Source organism: Artemia sp. Qi Xiang Cuo, chromosome 16, assembly GCF_049724085.1.
Source record: "Artemia sp. Qi Xiang Cuo chromosome 16, ASM4972408v1, whole genome shotgun sequence".
Classification (NCBI taxonomy): domain Eukaryota; kingdom Metazoa; phylum Arthropoda; class Branchiopoda; order Anostraca; family Artemiidae; genus Artemia; species Artemia sp. Qi Xiang Cuo.
The window spans coordinates 58,647,341-58,668,469 of NC_142809.1; the positions used below are offsets into that span (position 1 = coordinate 58,647,341).

Here is a 21,129-nt window from a genome sequence, read left to right on the forward strand (position 1 = left end):
TAAAAGGAATCACCCAATAGAAAAAGGAAATCTGTTAAAAAAAAGAAGAAAAAATCTAGTTCATTTCATTATTATTTCGTTACCTCTTTTGATGAATTCACGGTTTACAGTCTGCTGCGAACTTATACAGTTTGCGTTAAGTTTATATTGACCGGTTTATCTCAACTCAGTTGAGTTTATCATTTAATTCTATCTCAAACTTGTTCGATTTGAATTGTGTAACGTTTGAGTAGTTTTTTTTTTTTTTTAAGTATTTGTTATGTGTTTGATCTCCTTCGTTACTGGCAATAGAGCCTCCGTGACAAGTTCCCACAGTTTACAGCAAGTTGCAAACTTATCCAGATTGAGTTGAGTTTTGTATCAGCCAGTTTATTTCAACTCGAATTGAATTTGTGTCTAACTTATCCAGTTTGGCGTTATATCCAGAAGAACTGGCGTTTCGCTAAATGACATTGGATAAAGGAAACAAATAAACATAATTTAAATTTTTTAAGAGCTGCAAGCCTAACTGAAGACCATGGGTAGGGGATTCTCCCTGAAATTGACGCAAAAAAAGAACTGTAATAAACTTCAAAATTCAGGTCTGAAACTGCTATTAATGTTTTTTTCAGTAATATAAAGATTTTTATGGCAATTAAGACGTTTGAGATTTCATCAAGCACATATCCTGGATTTTAAGTAAAGTAAATTTTTTACTCTTTTGCAAAGGTTGAATTGATATGTAACTGTTTATTTATATTTTGTTTATTATTATTCTCTATTTTTGCTTCTGTCCTGGCCCTTCGTTTAAAACTCTGCTAGATAAGATCAAATCTATATAAAGAAATGATTATTTGATGACCTGGCAATATTAAAATAAAGCGGTGATCAGGAATTCAATAAATATCTGGTATTTATTTACATTGTGCAATTGTATTGTGCAGTTGTAGAGGAGTGTCGTTTCACTAACTCGGAAACACTGCGTCGAGTAATCTTTCAGGGATGAGTCTACAGTCCTTGTTATGTCGGAGGATAAATGTTTCAAGCTTTATCCCCCTCCAGTTCACTGCCTCCTCGTGAACTTGAGACATCTTTTTGTTAGGTTAATGTTATTTTCAGGAATGGATCTACTTCCCAAATTAGGGTCCAAGGAAGGTTAGCTCATAATTTCACTCTTTTTCTACTTGTAAGACTTTATAAATTTAACGAAGTGGGCCCTAACTTTAATATACAAATATCAAAATCTGGCTAAGAATGTCCATTACATCCTGGAAACCTCGTTTCCAAAGTCTACAGTTGAAGAGGTGAAAATTCTAAGCGAAAATTGAAAAAAAAATTAAAGTTATTGACAAGTTTTGAAGAGTCTTTAGATAATTATTTATTTATTATTATTTCTGTTTAATAATTGTGTACGGTTAATGTCTCTGAGCGAGGTTAGAAATGTGTGTTTGTATTATTTATTGCGCATTGCACTTTACTCTGACTTCGTTTACTGTGAGTAATTATTGGTTGGTGGTTGTTCGTCATTTCCCTTTTTAGTGTGCGTGTTTGTGTCCCCCCCCCCCATCATTTTTATTTCTGCCTGCATTTTCATAAATTTAGCATTGCTAAATGATGGTCTATTTGATTTTATTGTATAACTTTATTGTTGAATTGTCTATTAAATCTATCTTTGTCTTAAAAAAAAGATCTTTTAAGCCTTTAGAGTAAGGACGGATGGCGGTTGAAACTTTATAACGCCTTTTTTGTCCTAACTAGTAATGTAGATTCATTATTGAAAGCAACATTCTTTGAAGTTAGCCATAGTCACTCGTGTTGACATTTATCGGTGTGATTAATTTAATTTTTGATTAGAATGTTTTACATAAAAGCTTTTTTAAGCTCCTGTCCTATTTTTATTGTTTTTTAGATATTCTATTTTTGTGGTATGCAATTTTTGTGTCCAACATGTTTACTTGGTTTTTATAGAATTTACTGTTTAGATTTCAGATGTTTAGATATTAATTTATTATTTTCAGTTTACACTGTATGCATACAACATATCCAAAGATTTATTCCCGGAAACAAGAAAACTTTTGAAATGGGAAAACACTCGTTGGCTCCTATTCAGGTCTTTAGTGGAGCAAAAGCTTGGGATTTTCAATAACCTACCTTTAACCATAAGAAGAGATCCACAAAACCCTTATAATCTATGTGATCCCGAGACCCTAGTTCGGGCCCAGCTCCCAACTGCTCGTGATTTTCCTAGTGATAAACGATATCAATTTCGACATCGAATGGAAGTATATAGAGACCGACAACCACCGAATTTGCTATGGAAGACGTCCTATAAAAATGATCCGGATCCTGTGAGAAGGTTTGGAACACAGATGCTGGAAACAAAGGCTGGAGATATGTCAGGTATTTTGTCCTACCCTTTTATTCTAGTATTCTGTTGTTAAAAGGTATCGTAGATCTCTTAATTATCACCATTAAATATTGCTGAGAGTTTTTCTGCATCGCTACCATCTAAATTTAAATGCTCTTCTTAGCACTTGCTGGGGCTCTCTTGGCAATTTAGGGAAAATATAAGATCTTTAAACGACTTACTTCCAGAGGGGTTTGAAAGCCCCCAAAGATCCTTTATTTGGACGAAAGTTTTGGACATTGGAAGAGTGTGGGCAGGGATAATCCCAAGGGCCCATACGTATGTACCTGATGGGAGGAAAATCTTTTTTTACTACGACTTTGTGAAAATTTGCTTAGGGTCTTAGTTAATTTTGGGAAACATTTTTCATATGAATGACGTCACAAATACCCAGAGGTCCAATATTATAGTGGATATACTTTCTTTTGCGTGAAAAAATAAAAGAAATTAAAGTTGTTTTGTGAAAGAGATTTTTAAAAAATGTCTTTCTTTTCACCGAGCGATGCTCTGTCCCCTGGCACCTTAGATAAAACAATTAGTTAAATGACTTTTAAATTCAATCTGTCATACCTTACTCTTGGGGCACAAATCTCAAAATGGCGATTTTGAAAAGTGCCTTTTTTGGTACTTTTAATATAAAAAATCGTAACCCCCTCCCAACATGGGAATTGATGTCACTGTCTCTACTTATCCGTAATCAGTTCATAAGAACTTTCTTTTGCATTCAGGTTGTGGTAAGTTTAGAACTTTCAAGTTGAAAGTTTTACCTGGGCGAAAGTTTTGAAATTAGTAACGAGAAATAATTCAACTGAAGCTGATACGTGACGCAGAGATCACACCCAGCTGTAGCAACACAATGTAGGGCCGACGCAAGGACCTTAGTAATCAAGAAGCATCGCTAATCCGATGCAATATAACTGAAGCTGAATAAAGGATGAAAGATAAATAAAATACAGCTGATGAAGGGAAAACGGACGTTTTTACCCGGATCCTGTAGCAGCTTTCTCCATTTCTGGGAACTAGGCATGAGTTCAAAGTTTAACTTCCTTTTCTGATTATGACTGAAAACAACAAAGTGTACTTAAAAAAGTTAGGCGTTAAGCCTAACGCCTTATGGTCGCTTTATGGTCTATCATGTGTTTCTTTCACTTTCCTTCAACTACACGGCGGTGTTTGTCACTCTCAGAACTACTTCATCTCTTGTCTCTGATCAATCTTCAAATCATCTGTGTTATTCAGGAAATATTTCTATCACATTCACCCCGTCAGTTGGACTTCAATCCTCTGAGTGTCATGCTACCTGGAAAACTTTGCCTAAGTTAGCTAAGAAGTGTCATGTTGAATGGCGTAGCTAAAACAAATTGCATTTTTTGTGCTTCTAAGTGAATAATTCTTCATTTTTTTCTTTTTTATGCCCCCGGTGGGTATACATGGTGAATGTTTCTTTTTTAGTTTTTTTTTTTTTGTTTTTTAATAAATGGACTTCGAAATCTGGAAGATAAACAAGATGTCAGTTATAAAAAATAAACCAGTTCTAACAATCGAACAAGATAATATATTATTTTTTCTTAAAGGGGACTTTCTCATAATAGGAAAAATGCATTTTGGACAGCATTTTTCATTGTTTTTATGAGGGCTGAGGGAGCTTTTTTATCAATTTAGAAGCGGGGGGGGGGGGGTTTTTCCTCACCGTTTCCACGAAATTGACCTATGAATGCCACTAAATTGCAGCTTTTATTCTTTTAGAAATATTTCAGAAGGTTGAAGCTCTTTGGAAATCCTCTATCACTACAGATTTATCTGTATCAGAAGATGTTATTCAGAGTCTGCTATTGCATGGGAGAGTTATTCACTATTGTTATACCCCATTTTTGTTTCTTCCAAAATGGAGAATACAGGTAGCAGCTACACGAGATCCCTACTTGGCCACTTTGTATGCTGATGAACTTCTTGAACAAGGGCCTGTGAGTATTTTGATTTTGAGCGTTTGTTTGAGAGTAAAAGCGGTAGTTATAGGGAATCCTTTCATGACTAATTTGCATTCTGGCTAACTTTTCAAAGAATGGCGTATAAGTTTTGTTGGTTTTTAACAATACCAGTTGTAACTAGTTTTTAAATAGCAACTGGCAGTAAACGGGAATAAAAACACATTGTTCTGCTCTCTTTCTATGTGTTTAAATAAAGTCCAAATAGTAATTTTGCATCTTTTTGGTGACTTGTACGGCACTTCTTTTTCTAAATGAGGCAGATCGTATAAAATGTAGTCTTCACTGAAGAGTCCGCGCGTGTCTCCCAGTAGGCAAAGCTCATATATACGTACCTGCAGTGCAGTGTATAATTCAGTTTTTGTTTCTCGTCTTTGTAATTTGTGGGATTATGTGTAATGTGTTGTAATTTGTTTTTTGTGTGTGCTTTTTATTTTTTAGTGATATTCCGTATTTTGTACCATTTTTTGACGGGTAATAAATAAATAAATAAACATATATATATATATATATATATATATATATATATATATATATATATATATATATATATATATATATATATATATATATATATATATATATATATATATATATATATATATATATATATATATATATATATATATATATATATATATATATATATATATATATATATATATATATATATATATATATATATATATATATATGATAATGGTAATAAGCTTACCTAAGCTATGGATGTCAGGTATTGTGTTATCTTGGGTAAGCTCCATAGCTTAGGTAAGCTTATTACCATTATCATGTACAAGAGTCAGGTTGGCCTCAGAGAATATATATATATATATATATATATATATATATATATATATATATATATATATATATATATATATATATATATATATATATATTATTATTATTATTATTCATTTATTGCCCGTCAAAAAAAGGTACAAAAGGTACAGTAGACGGAGTAATCACTAATGAAAACAAAAAAAGAAAAAAAAAGAAGAAAAAGAAGGACACAAACACACATTGAAAATTCAAATACACGACAAAAGAAAACTCTTCATTACATTAATACGAACAGTGACTGTATGCGTTACATTAATATAAAAAAACTATTGTGAACAAATTGTTGACCATGGATGATTAAACTTACTTTGAAAACGGGATAGAGATTTATTAATGCTAATAGTAGGGTCAGCTAGCTTATACAAATGAATAATTTTAGGGTTTCTTATCCTAGGGGGCAAATGTAGAAGATATATATATATATATATATATATATATATATATATATATATATATATATATAAGTGTATTTAAAAGCCAGTGGCCATATACACAAAACACTGAAAAAAAACAAAATAAACCACGCAATAATACTCAACAAATTTAAGTTGCTGCTTTCCGTACTTCCAATCCTCTCTAAAAAGCGACCTAGAGCAATTATTAGGTCACGCGAGGTAGTCCTCAATATACCAGGAACCAGCGGTACCTCCCCTCGAAAAAAATTATGCACCGCCTCCCTTGCCGTCATCATCACATGACTCCCAATATCTTTTACGCAGTGGTATACAATATGAACAATCTCAGTTGCCCAATTTGCCTGCATGTCCTGTGGACATGGTCAGTCATAAATCTTTGAATTATCTTTTTGGGTCTCCAATTGCCTTCAAATGACACTCTAAACTGATAGACTATCTGAATCAACCTTACTCTATGCAAGTCTAACTTAGTTTAGCCCTAGGGTGGATGATAGACTATCTATCAACAAGTGAAATGAATCATTTTTATATAATTCTGAAAATGATTTTAAATCAAAAATCAAACAAAGTCATTTTTAGATGAGTTTGTTTGAAAATATAGGCAATGACTACATGGGCTCCCTACTTGACTACTTAACTGTACGTATTTACCCATTTCTACTTTTTACGAACTTTTGCAATTATTTTCAATATTTACGAATTTTTTTTTTAACACATAATTATTCTCACTTCAGTTTTAGAAAAGAATCTGTAAAACTTAATTCATATGGTAATCTTTTAGGCTAATCCGTCGACCCAAAAATTGGAATCAGGGTTCTGTCATCTAAATTACTATTGATAGAGACAATGAATTTGAATTTTGGACGAATACTACTCCGAGAAAGATGAAGGGAAAATAAGTTAAGGGAATTAAAAGTAGTTGAAACAAAACAGTCTTCTTGAATAAAAGAAATTTAGAGACAAAATATGATGTCTAAAAAAGGAGACATTTGTCGGTAGTGAAGCTTGAGCATCTAAATCAACCATTTAAGGATTTGTTTCAAAGACTGCCGGGGTGCTGCTATTTTCTAAAGACATTGAAAGGCAAAATGTTTATCCTAATTCAAAAACGAAATGTAGAGCATTTCTACAAAACTGACTCATTAAACAAACTTTCGGCATTACAAATTTTCATTATATTTTCCACGTTGCAAAAAAAAATTAAAATCTAAAGAAAGAGTAGAAATTTATATCTCTCTTGAGAAACAAATTGAATTGACCGATTTACCCAAAGGCTCAGGGCCTTCCTTTGGAATATACTTTATTTAGATTAGTAGCTGCTGTTTAATTTTAGGTTGGGAATTACCTTTTATTTAGTTTGCCCAGACTCATTCTGTAACGGTAACCTGCCTCAAAATTTAAAACGTGTCTTGATCCTTTTTGCTTTAGTAAAACTGATTTAGTTTCGAGATTTAGAATTAAAGAGTCTTTAGAATTATCTGTGATTAAGGAAGAAAATTTGTATTGTAAGTCTGAAAATAGTCTCTCTATTCATAACTTTTTCTCTTTTTTCCAGAATTAAAAAAAAATGTTTGGCATTTTAATTTTTTACCTATTTTATTTAGCTATCTTTTAACTCTTGTAAATTGCTATTTTGTTTTGTTTGTTGAAGTATTTTTTGTAATTTCATTTACGTATTTTATCTACCCCTTGATGTGAGGTAAATAAATAAGTGGACAAATTTCTATTCCAAAACCATGAGTGTGTCTGAGTGCTTCTTCTCTTTATTTAAGGTTGTAAGTCTATGTTCCATCTCTGGGTGGCGGAACAGGAGTGTTCTCCAGTTTATCAGTTTTTGGTAGCTAAACGCTGCGATGAGTTTTAGTAGCAGTTAAGTCGTCAATAATTAAAGTAAATTACACTTGTAAACTTCATTAACTTGAACGTTCTTCTCTTTGCAGCGTTCCCGTGCCAGTTCTGGCTCTCAAAGTGAGTGTGGGGCAGCTGGCAGACGAATGACAGATGATAAATGGCATGACACCTTATGTGTTACATTCGTTCAAGACTATGTATATTACTTAGAGCATGTACTGGGATTTACGCGTATGGATATTCAACACAGGCCAACAAGCAAAAGGTAAAATACACAGTCCTCATAGCCTAGACTTTTTTTTTTTTTTTTTTTGAAAAATCCATCATCATTCATTCCATTCGGCGCTATACATTCAGCTTTGAAAGTTACAGCCGATGGATTTCTTTAAACATTTATCCACTCTCCTTACTTTTGTTTTGATACTTTTTGTTTGTTCCTGATTTATCTTTTTTTCGGGATTTAACCTTCGCCTATAAGGTATGATTCGAAAATACAATGTCCTTTTCATATCGATAGTGCTAAATATAATGATTCAGTATTGATTCAATCTTTGAACAGTTAAGATCTATATATTCTTTTAAAAAGGATTAATCCCAGTTATGAACTAGTTTTTGGTAAAGGATTGTATTTTGATTTAATTATACACTGAATTCTTTCAGTAGGTACGAAATATTGAGAACACTTTTACGTCCTATAAATTATTAAAAATATTTATTCAGTATCTGTATGTGACGTCACTGGATAAACTAAATTGACTTGTGTTTCTGTCCACTGGATGAATTGAACTTTTGGCTTTCTGAAATTGATATAATTTCATACGATATCCAAGTGCGGTATGCCAGTTTGGCAATAATAAGGATTATTGTGGCATATAATTCCATTCATATTGGCAAGACCTGTGATAAGCAAAAATAAAATCAAATAATCTAACAAGCGTGAAACTACCACAAAACAGCATCGATAAATAAATGAAACCCAAAACGAACAGAAATCATTGGCAGCGCAATAGCGCTGCCTAAGTAAAGAACGATGTTGGCACAATGTAGTATTATTTATTTTTTCTTCCATACCCGGGCACTTCGTATCGGAGGGGCTGTCGTATAAACTTCGAAAAGGGCTCATTCGATTGGAAATTGGAGTGGCTAGTGCCCTTTTTGATATTCGAAAGTGATCCCCCAACGCCCATCATTCTCCCAAACGCATCCAATCAAAATTTTGAGAAAGCCATTTTGTTCAGCGTAGTTGATTTCCAGATAGAAAATATGTTTATTAGGAGGACACTTCCCCGGAAACCTCGCTACAGGGATTTTAACTCATGCCCTGAGGGCATATAAGAACGATGTTGGCACAATGTATCATTTATTATTATTTTTCCTTTAGAGCAGGGCACTTCGTATCGAAGAAGTTGTCCGAGAAACTTCTAAAAGGGCTCATTCAGTTGGAAATTGGAGTAGCTTGTGCCCTTTTTAATAGTCGAAAGTGATTGGAGGGCAACTATCCCCCCCCCCCCGCCCATAATTCCCCCAAATACCTCCAATCAAAATTTGAAAATAGCCATTTTGTTCAGTATAGTTGATTTCCAGATAGAAAATGTGTTTTTGACGAGGACACTCCCCCTCAACCCTCGGGGCAAGGGTTTTAAGATATGCCCTGGGGGCATATAAGGTTTTTATAGAAGGCGTTGTCGTAGAAACTTCAAAAAAGGCTCATTCGATTGGAAATTCAAAGGGATAGTGCCCTTTTTAATATTCGAAAGTGATTGGAGGGCAACTAGGCCCCCCCCCCGCGCATCATTCCCCCAAACACATCCAATCAAAATTTTGAAATACCCATTTTCTTCAGCGTAGTTGATTTCCATATAAAAAATATGTTTTTGAGGAGGACAATCCCCTACAACCCTCAGGGCAAGGGTTTTAAGATATGTCCTAGGGGCCTATAATGTTTTTATAGAAGACATTGTGGCAGAAACTTCAAGTAAGGCTCCTTCAATTTGAAATTAAAAGGAGTTGTGCCCTTTTTAATAGTCGAAATTGATTGGTGGGCAACTAGCCTCCCCCCCCCCCCCCAACGTCCATCATTCCCCCAAACACATCCAATCAAAATTTTGAGAAAGCCATTTTGTTCAGCGTAGTTGATTTTCAGATAGAAAATATTTTTTTGAGGAGAACACTCTCCCACAACCCTTGGGGCAAGGGTTTTAAGTTATGCCCTGTGAGCATATAAGAACGATGTTGGCACAATGTATCATTTATTTTTTTTTTCCTTTAGAGCAGGGCACTTCGTATCGAAGAAGTTGTCGTAGAAACTTCGAAAAGGGCTCATTTAATTGGAAATTAGAGTGGCTTGTGCCCTTTTTAATAGTGAAAAATGATTGGAAGGCAACTAACGCCCCTTCAACACCCACCATCTCCCAAAACACATCCACTCAAAAGTTTGGGATAGCCATTTTGTTCCGCGTAGTTGATTTCCAGATAGAAACTATGTTTCTGAGGAGGAGACTCCCCCACTGCCTTCAGGGCAAGGGTTGTAAGTTATGTCCTGGGGGCAAATAAGGTTTTTATAGAAAGCGTTGTCGTTGAAACTTCAAAAAAGGCTCATTCGATGGAAAATTCAAAGGGCTAATGCCCTTTTTAATAGTCGAAAGTGATTGGAGGGCAACTAACCCCCCTCTCAAGCCTACCTTTTCCTCAAAACACGTCTAATCAAAATTTTGAGATAGCCATTTTATTCAACGTAGTTTTAAATTCTGTAAATTAGGTCTTTGAGGATGACAACCCCCTCACAGCCCTCTGGACATGGGTTGTAATTTATGCCCTGGGGGCATATAAAGTTTTTATAGAACGCGTTTTGTTCAGTGAAGTGATTGGAGGGCTACTAGCCCCCCGCCCCCACGCCCATCATTCCCCCAAACACATCCAATCAAAATTTTGAGATAGCCATTTTGGTCAGCGTAGTTGATTTCCAGATAGAAAATATCTTTTTTAGGAGGACACTCCCCCACAACCTTTGGGGCAAGGGTTTTAAGTTTTGCCCTGAGGGCATATAAGAACGATTTTGGCACAATGTATCATTTGTATTTTTTTTTTTCCTTTAGAGCAAAACACTTCGTATCGAAGAAGTTGTCGTTGAAACTTCGTAAAGGGCTCATTCAATTGGAAATGGGAGTGGCTTGTGCCCTTTTTAATAGTTGAAAGTGATTGGAAGGCAACTAACACCCCTTCCACGCCCACCATTTCCCGAAACACATCCAATAAAAATTTTGAAATATCTATTTTTTTCAGCGTAGTTGGTTTCCAGATAGAAATTATGTTTTTAGGAGGACACTCCGCCACAGCCTTCAGGGCAAGGGTTGTAAGTTATGCCCTGGGGGCATATATGGTTCTTATAGAAGGCTTTGTCGTAGAAACTTCAAAAAAGGCTCATTCGATTGGAAATTCTAAGGGCGAGTGTCATTTTCAGTAGTCAAAATTGCTTGGAGGGCAACTAGCCCCCCCACTCCCATCATTCCCCAAACCCATCCAATAAAAATTTTGAGATAGCCATTTTGTTCAGTGCATTTGATTTCCAGATAGAAATTATTTTTTTGAGGAGGACACTCCCCCACAGCCTTCAAGGTAAGAGATGTAAGTTATGCCCTGTGGGCATATAAGGTTTTTATAGAAGGAGTTGTCGTAGAAACTTCAAAAAAGGCTCATTCGATTGAAAATTCAAAGGGTTAGTGCCCTTTTTAATAGTCGAAAGTGATTCAAATATTGACGAAGACCACACTGCCTTTCCATATCAAACAAATACAACTTAAGAACAATAGGGAAATTTTTTCAAGACAGTGGAATTTACACTAGGGAATATTTCGGCCCTATGTCCAAGGGCCGTCTTCAGCACAACATTAAATAAAAAAAAAATATATATATATATAAAAACAAACTTACGTTAAAATACGAAGTTTAAAAAACCGCTTTTAAAAACCTTTAAAATAGCCCTAGTATCCTTACTTCTACGAAGTTCAACCAGGACTCTGGTTGAACCAGAGTCCTGGTTGAACTTCGTTGAAGTAAGGATACTAGGGCTATTTTAAAGGTTTTTAAAAGCGGTTTTCTTAAACTTCGTATTTTAATGTAAGTTTGTTTTTATATATATTTTTTTTTATTTAATGTTGTGCTGAAGACGGCCCTTGGACATAGGGCCGAAATATTCACTAGTATAAATTGCACTGTCTTGAAAAAATTTCCCTATTGTTTTTAAGTTGTATTTGTTCGAAAGTGATTGGAGGGAAACTAACCCCCCTCTCATGCTTACCTTTTCCCCAAACACATCCAATCTAAATTTTGAGGTAACTATTTTCTTCAATGTGGTTTTAGGTTCTGTAAACTACATCTTTCAGAATGACAACCCTCCACAACCCTCGTAGCAAGGGTTTTAAGTTATGCCCTATGGTCATATAAAGTTTTTATAGAACGCTTTGTCGTAGAAACTTAAAAAGGGCTCATTCGATTAGAAATTGAAAGGGCTAGTGCCCTTTTTAATAGTCAAAAGTGATTGGAAGGCAACTAACACCCCTTCCACGCCCACCATTTCCCCAAACACATCCAATCAAAATTTTGTGATAGCCATTTTGTTCTACGCAGTTAAAGTTCAGGATATTATACCTTTGAGCAGGACACTCCCCCCACAGTCTTCAGGGCAAGGTTTGTAAATTATGCCCGGGGGGCAAATATGGTTCTTATGGAAGGAATGCTCGTATAAACTTCAGAGAGGCCTCATTTGATTGGAAATTGAAAGTTCTAGTTCACTTTTTAAGCCGTTTTTTGGTTTTTTGTAAATTACGGCATGTACTATGTTAATACATCATATAAGCATTTCTTATGACATCATATATGGCATCATATAAGTAGTTTCTTATATGATGTCATGCATAGTATAAATACTATGTAAGTACTTCAAAGCCTGGAAGCTTGCCGCGTGCCGAATGCCGGGGCCCGATGGCGAAGCCACCGGCTGTACGGGGGGGATGTCATCCCCAGTTACATAATTATTGGACCTTTCAACTATGCTGAAGGAGATGGTTGTCTCAAAATTCTGATCAGCGATTTTTTTTTGGGGGGGGAGGGGAGGGGGTGCGTGGGAGGGAGGCTGGTTGCCCACCAATTACTTTTGACTCTAGAAAGGGCGCTAGAACTTTCAATTTTCTATTAAATAAACCCCTTTCAAAATTTTTACGACGCAAAGTGCCTTTTCGAAAAAAAATAATAAATAATACATCGTGTCCGCTTTGCTCTTTATTTAGGCTATGCTATTATTACTGCTTATTAAATGCATGATTTTTCTGTTGGAAAGTAATATATAAATAAGAAATTCAAAGCACTAATAGTGGTTATATGTCACATAAATTTTCACTTTTCTTTTAGTTTCGTTTACCTCATTTAGTTTTAAGATTTCTATAATTTTCCTTTTAGTTTTGGGGATGCAATATCTTATCGCGTCTCAGACAAACTGGAATCTTCAAAACCTGGAAGGTCCAAAGGAAAAGTTGGCGAAGGGCCAATATATCTCAAGAAATCTTTACAAGCTGGAATCATCATTTGTGAGATTGAGGTCAAGTCCCCATTTTTTTCAACTAAGCTTATAATATTTGAATCTAGTCGTTTCAAAGGAAGCCGGCCATTTATAAACTTCAATGTGAGTTTTATTTTCTGTATATTTTCTGTATAAGTAAGGTACCTCTTATCGGCATTCTACTGTTCGAGCGGTGCTATCTTATTGGCACAATTTTTTTGACAAAAACGCTGTACATCTATGATTTTATATCCTTTTGTTACCATATTTGGTTGTTTATTAGGCTTGGACATATAGACATAGACATAGGTTTATTAAGAACGAACAGCGTAGCCATGGCTAATTTATGTCGTCTTTACAACAATATGGAAAAAAAAGAAAAAAAACAAAAAACAAATGACACTATAAGAACACTAACACGTGAATACAAATAACACTAAGTCTTGTTGTATGCTTCTACAAAAAAGGGGACAAACGTGTTTTTGTAGCGGTTGGTCCTGCAGACCGGGGGTTGTAGCTTCAACTGGGATCTGGTTCTTTGGTTAACAGGAGCATCGGGTGGGAGGATCAGTCTGTGATGGGGCGAAGGTGGTACATACAATATCTACTTTGTGCAATATAAAGGTAATATTGTTTTTAGATTAGAATATGTAAATTTTCAAAACATCCAATGCGTCAACATTATAATACTTTATATGTAATGAATTTGATTTTACTATAAATCACACTATCTTCATTTAAAGTCAACACCATGTTTTTCCAAATAATTTCTGGAGATTTTATTTTCAGTAGGCAAATATATTATAGGAAAGTTTAACTGATGGTGTACCTGATGTAGCCCGTCATCTATGTACAGTTTTGCTTAAATTTGAGTTTCCCATTTGCTTTTTCAGAACTTCATGTTATAAAGGGCATACATTACATGCATATAAGAGTTGAACCCTCTAGCCTCTAAAGTAATTGCTTCACTGATGACATCTACTTTCCGTAATTAGTTACATGGCGATATTGTTTACATAGGAGTTTCTATATTTTCAAAATGTCCAATGCGTGATCTTTGACTTCATGAATTATAATTGAAAAAAAAACAGACCATTTTAATAGGTATTGGTAGCCGATACATTACGACTCCTAATAATTTCTAGGAATCCTTTTTTTAATAGACACGTATATTAATAATAATAATAATCATATAAAAATCAATAATTTATTTCTTTCTGTACAAGTATGAAATGCACTTAGAGGAGTAAAAAGATACAGTAAATTAAAGAAAATTGAACACAATATCAAGAAAAACCTCACAAGAAAAATAACATATCAGCTACTTAGACAACACAATTAAGCTATAGGCTACAGTTCAGTGGAAAGTCGACGCTATTTTCTCGACGCTTACGGAACTTGTCCACAAGCTGATCCATTTTTGAAGAATATTAAAAACGCCATATCTACTGGAGATATACCGGTTACGATTCCAAAGTGGTAACTGCAGAAGATATTAGCAAAAACTGAAGAATAGATATTTAATTGTCTTCCGCTCAGATAGTGTGAAAACCTGAGCAGACTATGTCAACTACATTTCGGAGAAATTGGAGATCGTCTAATAGTAGAAAAATGTCGTCTTTGTAACAGAGGTGGCTGGTATCAGTATAGGGATCAATCAGAAATGGAGAAATATTTTTAGTAACTGTTAAGATGACATCAATGGAAAGAGCTGTACTTAGCACAGAGCCTCGTTTCATACCTTTCCGAATTGTGATGGATTTGTTAAGCTGACTACCTAGCCATTACAAGCATTGCCATAACAATTCCATAATAGACAGCAGAGAAAAGGGCTTATTCCACTCCTCAACAGAGAAAGAATTGCCTGTGATTGAGTATTGGAATTGAAAGCCTTTGACATGTCGATGGCTCACACATACAGATTCTTTTTCATCATCCGACAGGGGTCTAAAATAGCCAAAAGGTTGCTTTTGCGTTTTGATTGCTCATGCCTTCGCAGAATCCAAACTGGTTGTCCCCATGGTCGCACCTTTTGTTTATTTCTTGGATGATGAGCTTTTCAAAAAACTTACCAATTGTGGAGCAAACGGTAATTGGTCTGTACGATTCACACACCTTTGAGTTTTTGCCCTTCTTTAAGAGACGGGTAACAGAACCTTCCAAAAGAGCAGTTTGAATATATTGATGAAAAATAGAACCCTGAAGCAATAGTAACAAATAGTGTATATGAAGTGGGGTAGCATATAGGAGGTGCTCAGTTTGCATCTCATGGTATCCTGGGGCTTTTCCAGGTTTCATTAGACTATTTTGGGTCTGGACAGCTGAAGGTGTGATAATGACAAACTTCCTTCAGTGGTCAAGTTCCGACACATGGTGGAGAAGAACTTGTTTATAGGTAGCTTCAGCCGGAGGAGAATTATCGGAGTAAAGCGAGGAAAATTTTTTTCCCACGCGGCGACATTGATCGGGTTAGATTGCGAAGACGAACTTGGTATCAACTTCGAAGCTCTCTTCCAAAGCTGATGGGGGTTATTTCTTGTTTGACGTGTCCCCGTTTCAACTTGTCTATTTTTCGAACGGTGGAGAACTTTACGGAACTCACGTTTAGTTGACTTAACTATCGAAAAAAAAATTTCCGAACTGGGACAATCACAGTCTACCAAAATCCGAAAACGAAACTTGTGACGGAGCTTGCCATCTTGCAGTTCATCATCCTCTTTCCTACCATGTTTCTGTGTCCCTATTTTGATCCTTGTCAATAGCACAAATGCACAAGAAGGTACCTTAAGAGCATGCGTCAACAAAGCTAGAAAGCAATGTCAAGGTCTAGGGGGCTCCCTTTCAGTGAAATTGACAGAAGTTGACAGGGGATTTTAATTTTCATCAGCAAAGAATTAAGTGTATACTGAAAGGACGGTATAGGCCTATATATATATGTGTTCCCATGATAATTTTGTATTTTAGTACAATTTGATTTATGGCTTGCTGGGTGTAATCTATTGTCTGTATACTGTTTTGTTACAAAAATAAAGTTTTTTATCCTGCGGTTTGGGTGTTAATAGAAGTTGAACATTCTAGCTCTAGGGTAGGTGATTCTCTATACTTTGAGCAATTGAAAACTAGATGGCGATTTTAAAAATTTTGGATTCAGTAAATTTTCAATGCGTGAAATTTACAATGTTGCACACTCTATGAATTTTAATTCACTAAAAGTCAAACTATCTTTGTGTAAAGTCAAAACCTTGTTTCAGGTATCGGTAGCTGATACATTACCTAATAATTTCTAGGAATTTGATTTTAACCGGCACATATATTTTAGAGCATTTTAATTTATGGCTTGCCAGGTATAGTCCACTGTCGTTTTATTTTATGTTCGTTTTATGTTTGACTTAATGTATGATTTTATCTCTGTTCGCCATAGGTTTTGATATTCCTCTTTAATTTTTTTGAATATTGTTTTTTTTTAATTATTTGCTCTTAAGTCAGTGTTATTTCCTATTTGTCCTTTTTATATTTACCAATCTGTCATATCCGACGACGTCTCAAAGCTACGTTTTTTAGCCTTTGGGAAACATCGCGTCACTTTTTTGAGATTTTTCAAGAGTGTGTGATGCGATCAAGGTAATGCTCTATTCCTTTGCGAGAGAGAGAGAGAGAGAGAGAGAGAGAGAGAGAGAGAGAGAGAGAGAGAGAGAGAGAGAGAGAGAGAGAGAGAGAGAGAGAGAGAGAGAGAGAGAGAGAGAGGGGGGGGAACAGAAACAGAAAAGAGGGGGAGAACGAAAAGAAAGGGAGATAATGGCATATCTCAAACAAATACAGCCAGCAAATGGTTCTATATATGACAGATTGAACTGTATGGGAGAAACCTCTTCGATATAATATACATTTCGATTATTGTTTTTTTTCAGACGTTTTCTGATTTTTGTGATGAGGTGAGAGAGAGACGGGGATATATGGAAGATGGACGACAGAGAGAGAAGGTGACGGATGAAAAGACTGAGAGAGAGAGATAGATTACAACCTTGAACAGCTAGCAGCGTACCCCAATTATGACATAACAGATTATATTAGGGAAACATATGTGACAAAACGTTTTTTTTCAGGTTTTTCAAAAGTTTGCTGATGAATGTGATCAGATAAAGGTGTTGCTTCATGTTCATTCTTTTGCGTACGATTATCATCTACGATGTGTTCAAATGTATGCCAACGGAAAACAGTCTCCTATCAAACAGGGATATCATCTCATAAGCTTTTTGGATGACTTCACCAAGTATTATAACAAAGGACCAAACTTTGCAAGGAATTTAGTTTATGCAGGCAAATAATTTTGTTCTTGACAGACCAGTTGGCTAATCTTAATGAAAAATGAACTAAAAAATGTCGGCTAACCTTAATGAAAAATGAAATAAGGAACAAAATTTGCAAAGAATCTATTTTATGCAGGCAAATAATTTTGTTCTTGACAGAGAAGTTGGCTAATCTTAATGAAAAATGAACTAAAAAATGTCGGCTAACCTTAATGAAAAATGAAATAAGGACCAAAATTTGCAAAGAATCTAGTTTATGCAGGCAGATAATTTTATTCTTGACAGACCAGTTGGCTAATCTTAATGAAAAATGAACTAAAAAATGTCGGCTAACCTTAATGAAAAATAAAATAAGGAACAAAATTTGCAAAGAATCTAGTTTATGCCGGCAAATAATTTTGTTCTTGACAGACAAGTTGGCTAATCTTAATGAAAAATGAACTAAAAAATGTCGGCTAACCTTAATGAAAAATGAAAGAAGGACCAAAATTTGCAAAGAATCTAGTTTATGCTGGCAAATAATTTTGTTCTTGACAGACAAGTTGGCTAATCTTAATGAAAAATGAACTAAAAAATGTCGGCTAACCTTGATGAAAAATGAAATAAGGACCAAAATTTGCAAAGAATCTAGTTTATGCAGGCAAATAATTTTGTTCTTGACAGACAAGTTGGCTAATCTTAATGAAAAATGAACTAAAAAATGTCGGCTAACCTTAATGAAAAATGAAATAAGGACCAAAATTTGTAAAGAATCTAGTTTATGCAGGCAAATAATTTTGTTCTTGACAGACCAGTTGGCTAATCTTAATGAAAAATGAACTAAAAAATGTCGGCTAACCTTGATGAAAAATGAAATAAGGACCAAAATTTGCAAAGAATCTAGTTTATGCAGGCAAATAATTTTGTTCTTGACAGACAAGTTGGCTAATCTTAATGAAAAATGAACTAAAAAATGTCGGCTAACCTTAATGAAAAATGAAATAAGGACCAAAATTTGTAAAGAATCTAGTTTATGCAGGCAAATAATTTTGTTCTTGACAGACCAGTTGGCTAATCTTAATGAAAAATGAACTAAAAAATGTCGGCTAACCTTAATGAAAAATGAAATAAGGACCAAAATTTGCAAAGAATCTAGTTTATGCAGGCAAATAATTTTGTTCTTGACAGACAAGTTGGCTAATCTTAATGAAAAATGAACTAAAAAATGTCGGCTAACCTTAATGAAAAATGAAATAAGGACCAAAATTTGTAAAGAATCTAGTTTATGCAGGTAAATAATTTTTTTCTTGACAGACCAGTTGGCTAATCTTAATGAAAAATGAACTAAAAAATGTCGGCTAACCTTAATCAAAAATGAAATAAGGAACAAAATTTGCAAAGAATCTAGTTTATGCAGGCAAATAATTTTGTTCTTGACAGAGAAGTTGGCTAATCTTAATGAAAAATGAACTAAAAAATGTCGGCTAACCTTAATGAAAAATGAAATAAGGACCAAAATTTGCAAAGAATCTAGTTTATGCAGGCACATAATTTTATTCTTGACAGACCAGTTGGCTAATCTTAATGAAAAATGAACTAAAAAATGTCGGCTAACCTTAATGAAAAATTAAATAAGGAACAAAATTTGCAAAGAATCTAGTTTATGCAGGCAAATAATTTTGTTCTTGACAGACAAGTTGGCTAATCTTAATGAAAAATGAACTAAAAAATGTCGGCTAACCTTAATGAAAAATGAAATAAGGACCAAAATTTGCAAAGAATCTAGTTTATGCTGGCAAATAATTTTGTTCTTGACAGACAAGTTGGCTAATCTTAATGAAAAATGAACTAAAAAATGTCGGCTAACCTTGATGAAAAATGAAATAAGGACCAAAATTTGCAAAGAATCTAGTTTATGCAGGCAAATAATTTTGTTCTTGACAGACAAGTTGGCTAATCTTAATGAAAAATGAACTAAAAAATGTCGGCTAACCTTAATGAAAAATGAAATAAGGACCAAAATTTGTAAAGAATCTAGTTTATGCAGGCAAATAATTTTGTTCTTGACAGACCAGTTGGCTAATCTTAATGAAAAATGAACTAAAAAATGTCGGCTAACCTTGATGAAAAATGAAATAAGGACCAAAATTTGCAAAGAATCTAGTTTATGCAGGCAAATAATTTTGTTCTTGACAGACAAGTTGGCTAATCTTAATGAAAAATGAACTAAAAAATGTCGGCTAACCTTAATGAAAAATGAAATAAGGACCAAAATTTGTAAAGAATCTAGTTTATGCAGGCAAATAATTTTGTTCTTGACAGACCAGTTGGCTAATCTTAATGAAAAATGAACTAAAAAATGTCGGCTAACCTTAATGAAAAATGAAATAAGGACCAAAATTTGTAAAGAATCTAGTTTATGCAGGCAAATAATTTTGTTCTTGACAGACCAGTTGGCTAATCTTAATGAAAAATGAACAGCAACACGCTCATATTACCCAGTGACCTAGTGTAGTCTACGGTCTTGGCTCTTCAAGACTCAACGAGTGTATTCGTACCTCTTTTTGCTACTGCAATAACTTTTTCGAGGAAAGAGTATAGTTCACTTAAATTTTTGGAATAAGCTATTAAATAATTCTCTTAAACTAAACTAATTTTAAGTATGGAAATTCAAGAGTATAAACATGCAACGAAAGAAACGGCCAGCTTCAGAGATAAGCAGCCCTCAGTATTATGTTGTATATTTTAATACGTCCCTCACGTACACATTTCTGCATTTCAATAACACTTAAATCTGTTTAGATAACTAAACTAATAAAATTATTTTTAGCTATGGTGACCCACAAGATCTTGATTCAACCCCGGGCATGTTCCGGTGGGTTCTTTTTGTTACAGTCATCATAATGAAAAAATAGCCCATTACCTTCATAGCTTGACATATTTATCAGAGGCAACGCTATAGCGTTGCCTATAGTAAAGGCCATGCTTCTCCAATGTTTTGTTATTATTATTTTTTTTTACAGAGGCACTTCATATGGAAGGGGTCGTTGTAAAAACTTCAAAGGGGGCTCATGCGATTGGAAATCGAGAGTTCTAGTACCCTTTTTAAGGGTCAAAAGTGATTGGAAGGCAACTAATACCCTTTCCACGACCACCAGTTCCCCAAACACATCCAATAAAAATTTTGAGATATCCATTTTTCTCTACTTAATTAATTTTCACATTGGATTTATGTTTTTGAGAAAGAAACTCCCCCCACAGCCCTCAAGGCAAGGGTTGTAAATTATGCCCCGGGGGCATATAAGGTTTTTATAGAAAGCTTTGACGTAGAAACTTCAAAAAAGACTCATTCGATTGGAAATTCAAAGGGCTAGTGCCCTGTTTAATAGTCGAAAGTTATTGGAGGGCAACTAACCCCCCTCTCACGCCCACTTGTTCCCCAAACACATTCAATCAAAATTTTGAGCTAGCCATTTTGTTCAACGTAGTAGAAATTCCGGAAATTAGGTCTTTGAGGATGACAACCCCCCTACCCACAGCCCTCAGGGCAAGAGTTGTAAGTTATGCCCTAGGGGCATATAAGGTTTTTGCATTGTCGTAGAAACTTCAAAAAGGGCTCATTCGATTGGAAATTAAAAGGGCTAGTGCCCTTTTTAATGCTCGAAAGTGATTGGAAGGCAATTAACACCCCTTCCACGCCCACCATTTCTCCAAACGTATCCAATAAAATTTTGAGATAGCCATTTTGTTCAACGTAGTTGAAACTTCTGGAAATTATATCTTTGAGCAGGACACTCCCCCCCACAGT

The 21,129-nt window shown here is 34.8% G+C and overlaps 1 protein-coding gene across 3 annotated transcripts in view; it reads left to right on the forward strand.

The window, feature by feature from the left end:
- Positions 1-21,129, forward strand: part of LOC148943128 (KICSTOR complex protein SZT2-like) — a 495,507-nt gene that overhangs the window by 446,853 nt on the left and 27,525 nt on the right. For all 3 annotated transcript variants that reach the window (XM_089102275.1, XM_089102276.1, XM_089102278.1), the window contains 5 exons: positions 1,998-2,379; positions 4,133-4,350; positions 7,571-7,746; positions 12,936-13,158; positions 17,139-17,352. In XM_089102275.1, coding sequence (XP_088958401.1) covers positions 1,998-2,379; positions 4,133-4,350; positions 7,571-7,746; positions 12,936-13,158; positions 17,139-17,352 — 1,213 coding nt within the window. The remainder of the gene's footprint in view (positions 1-1,997; positions 2,380-4,132; positions 4,351-7,570; positions 7,747-12,935; positions 13,159-17,138; positions 17,353-21,129) is intronic.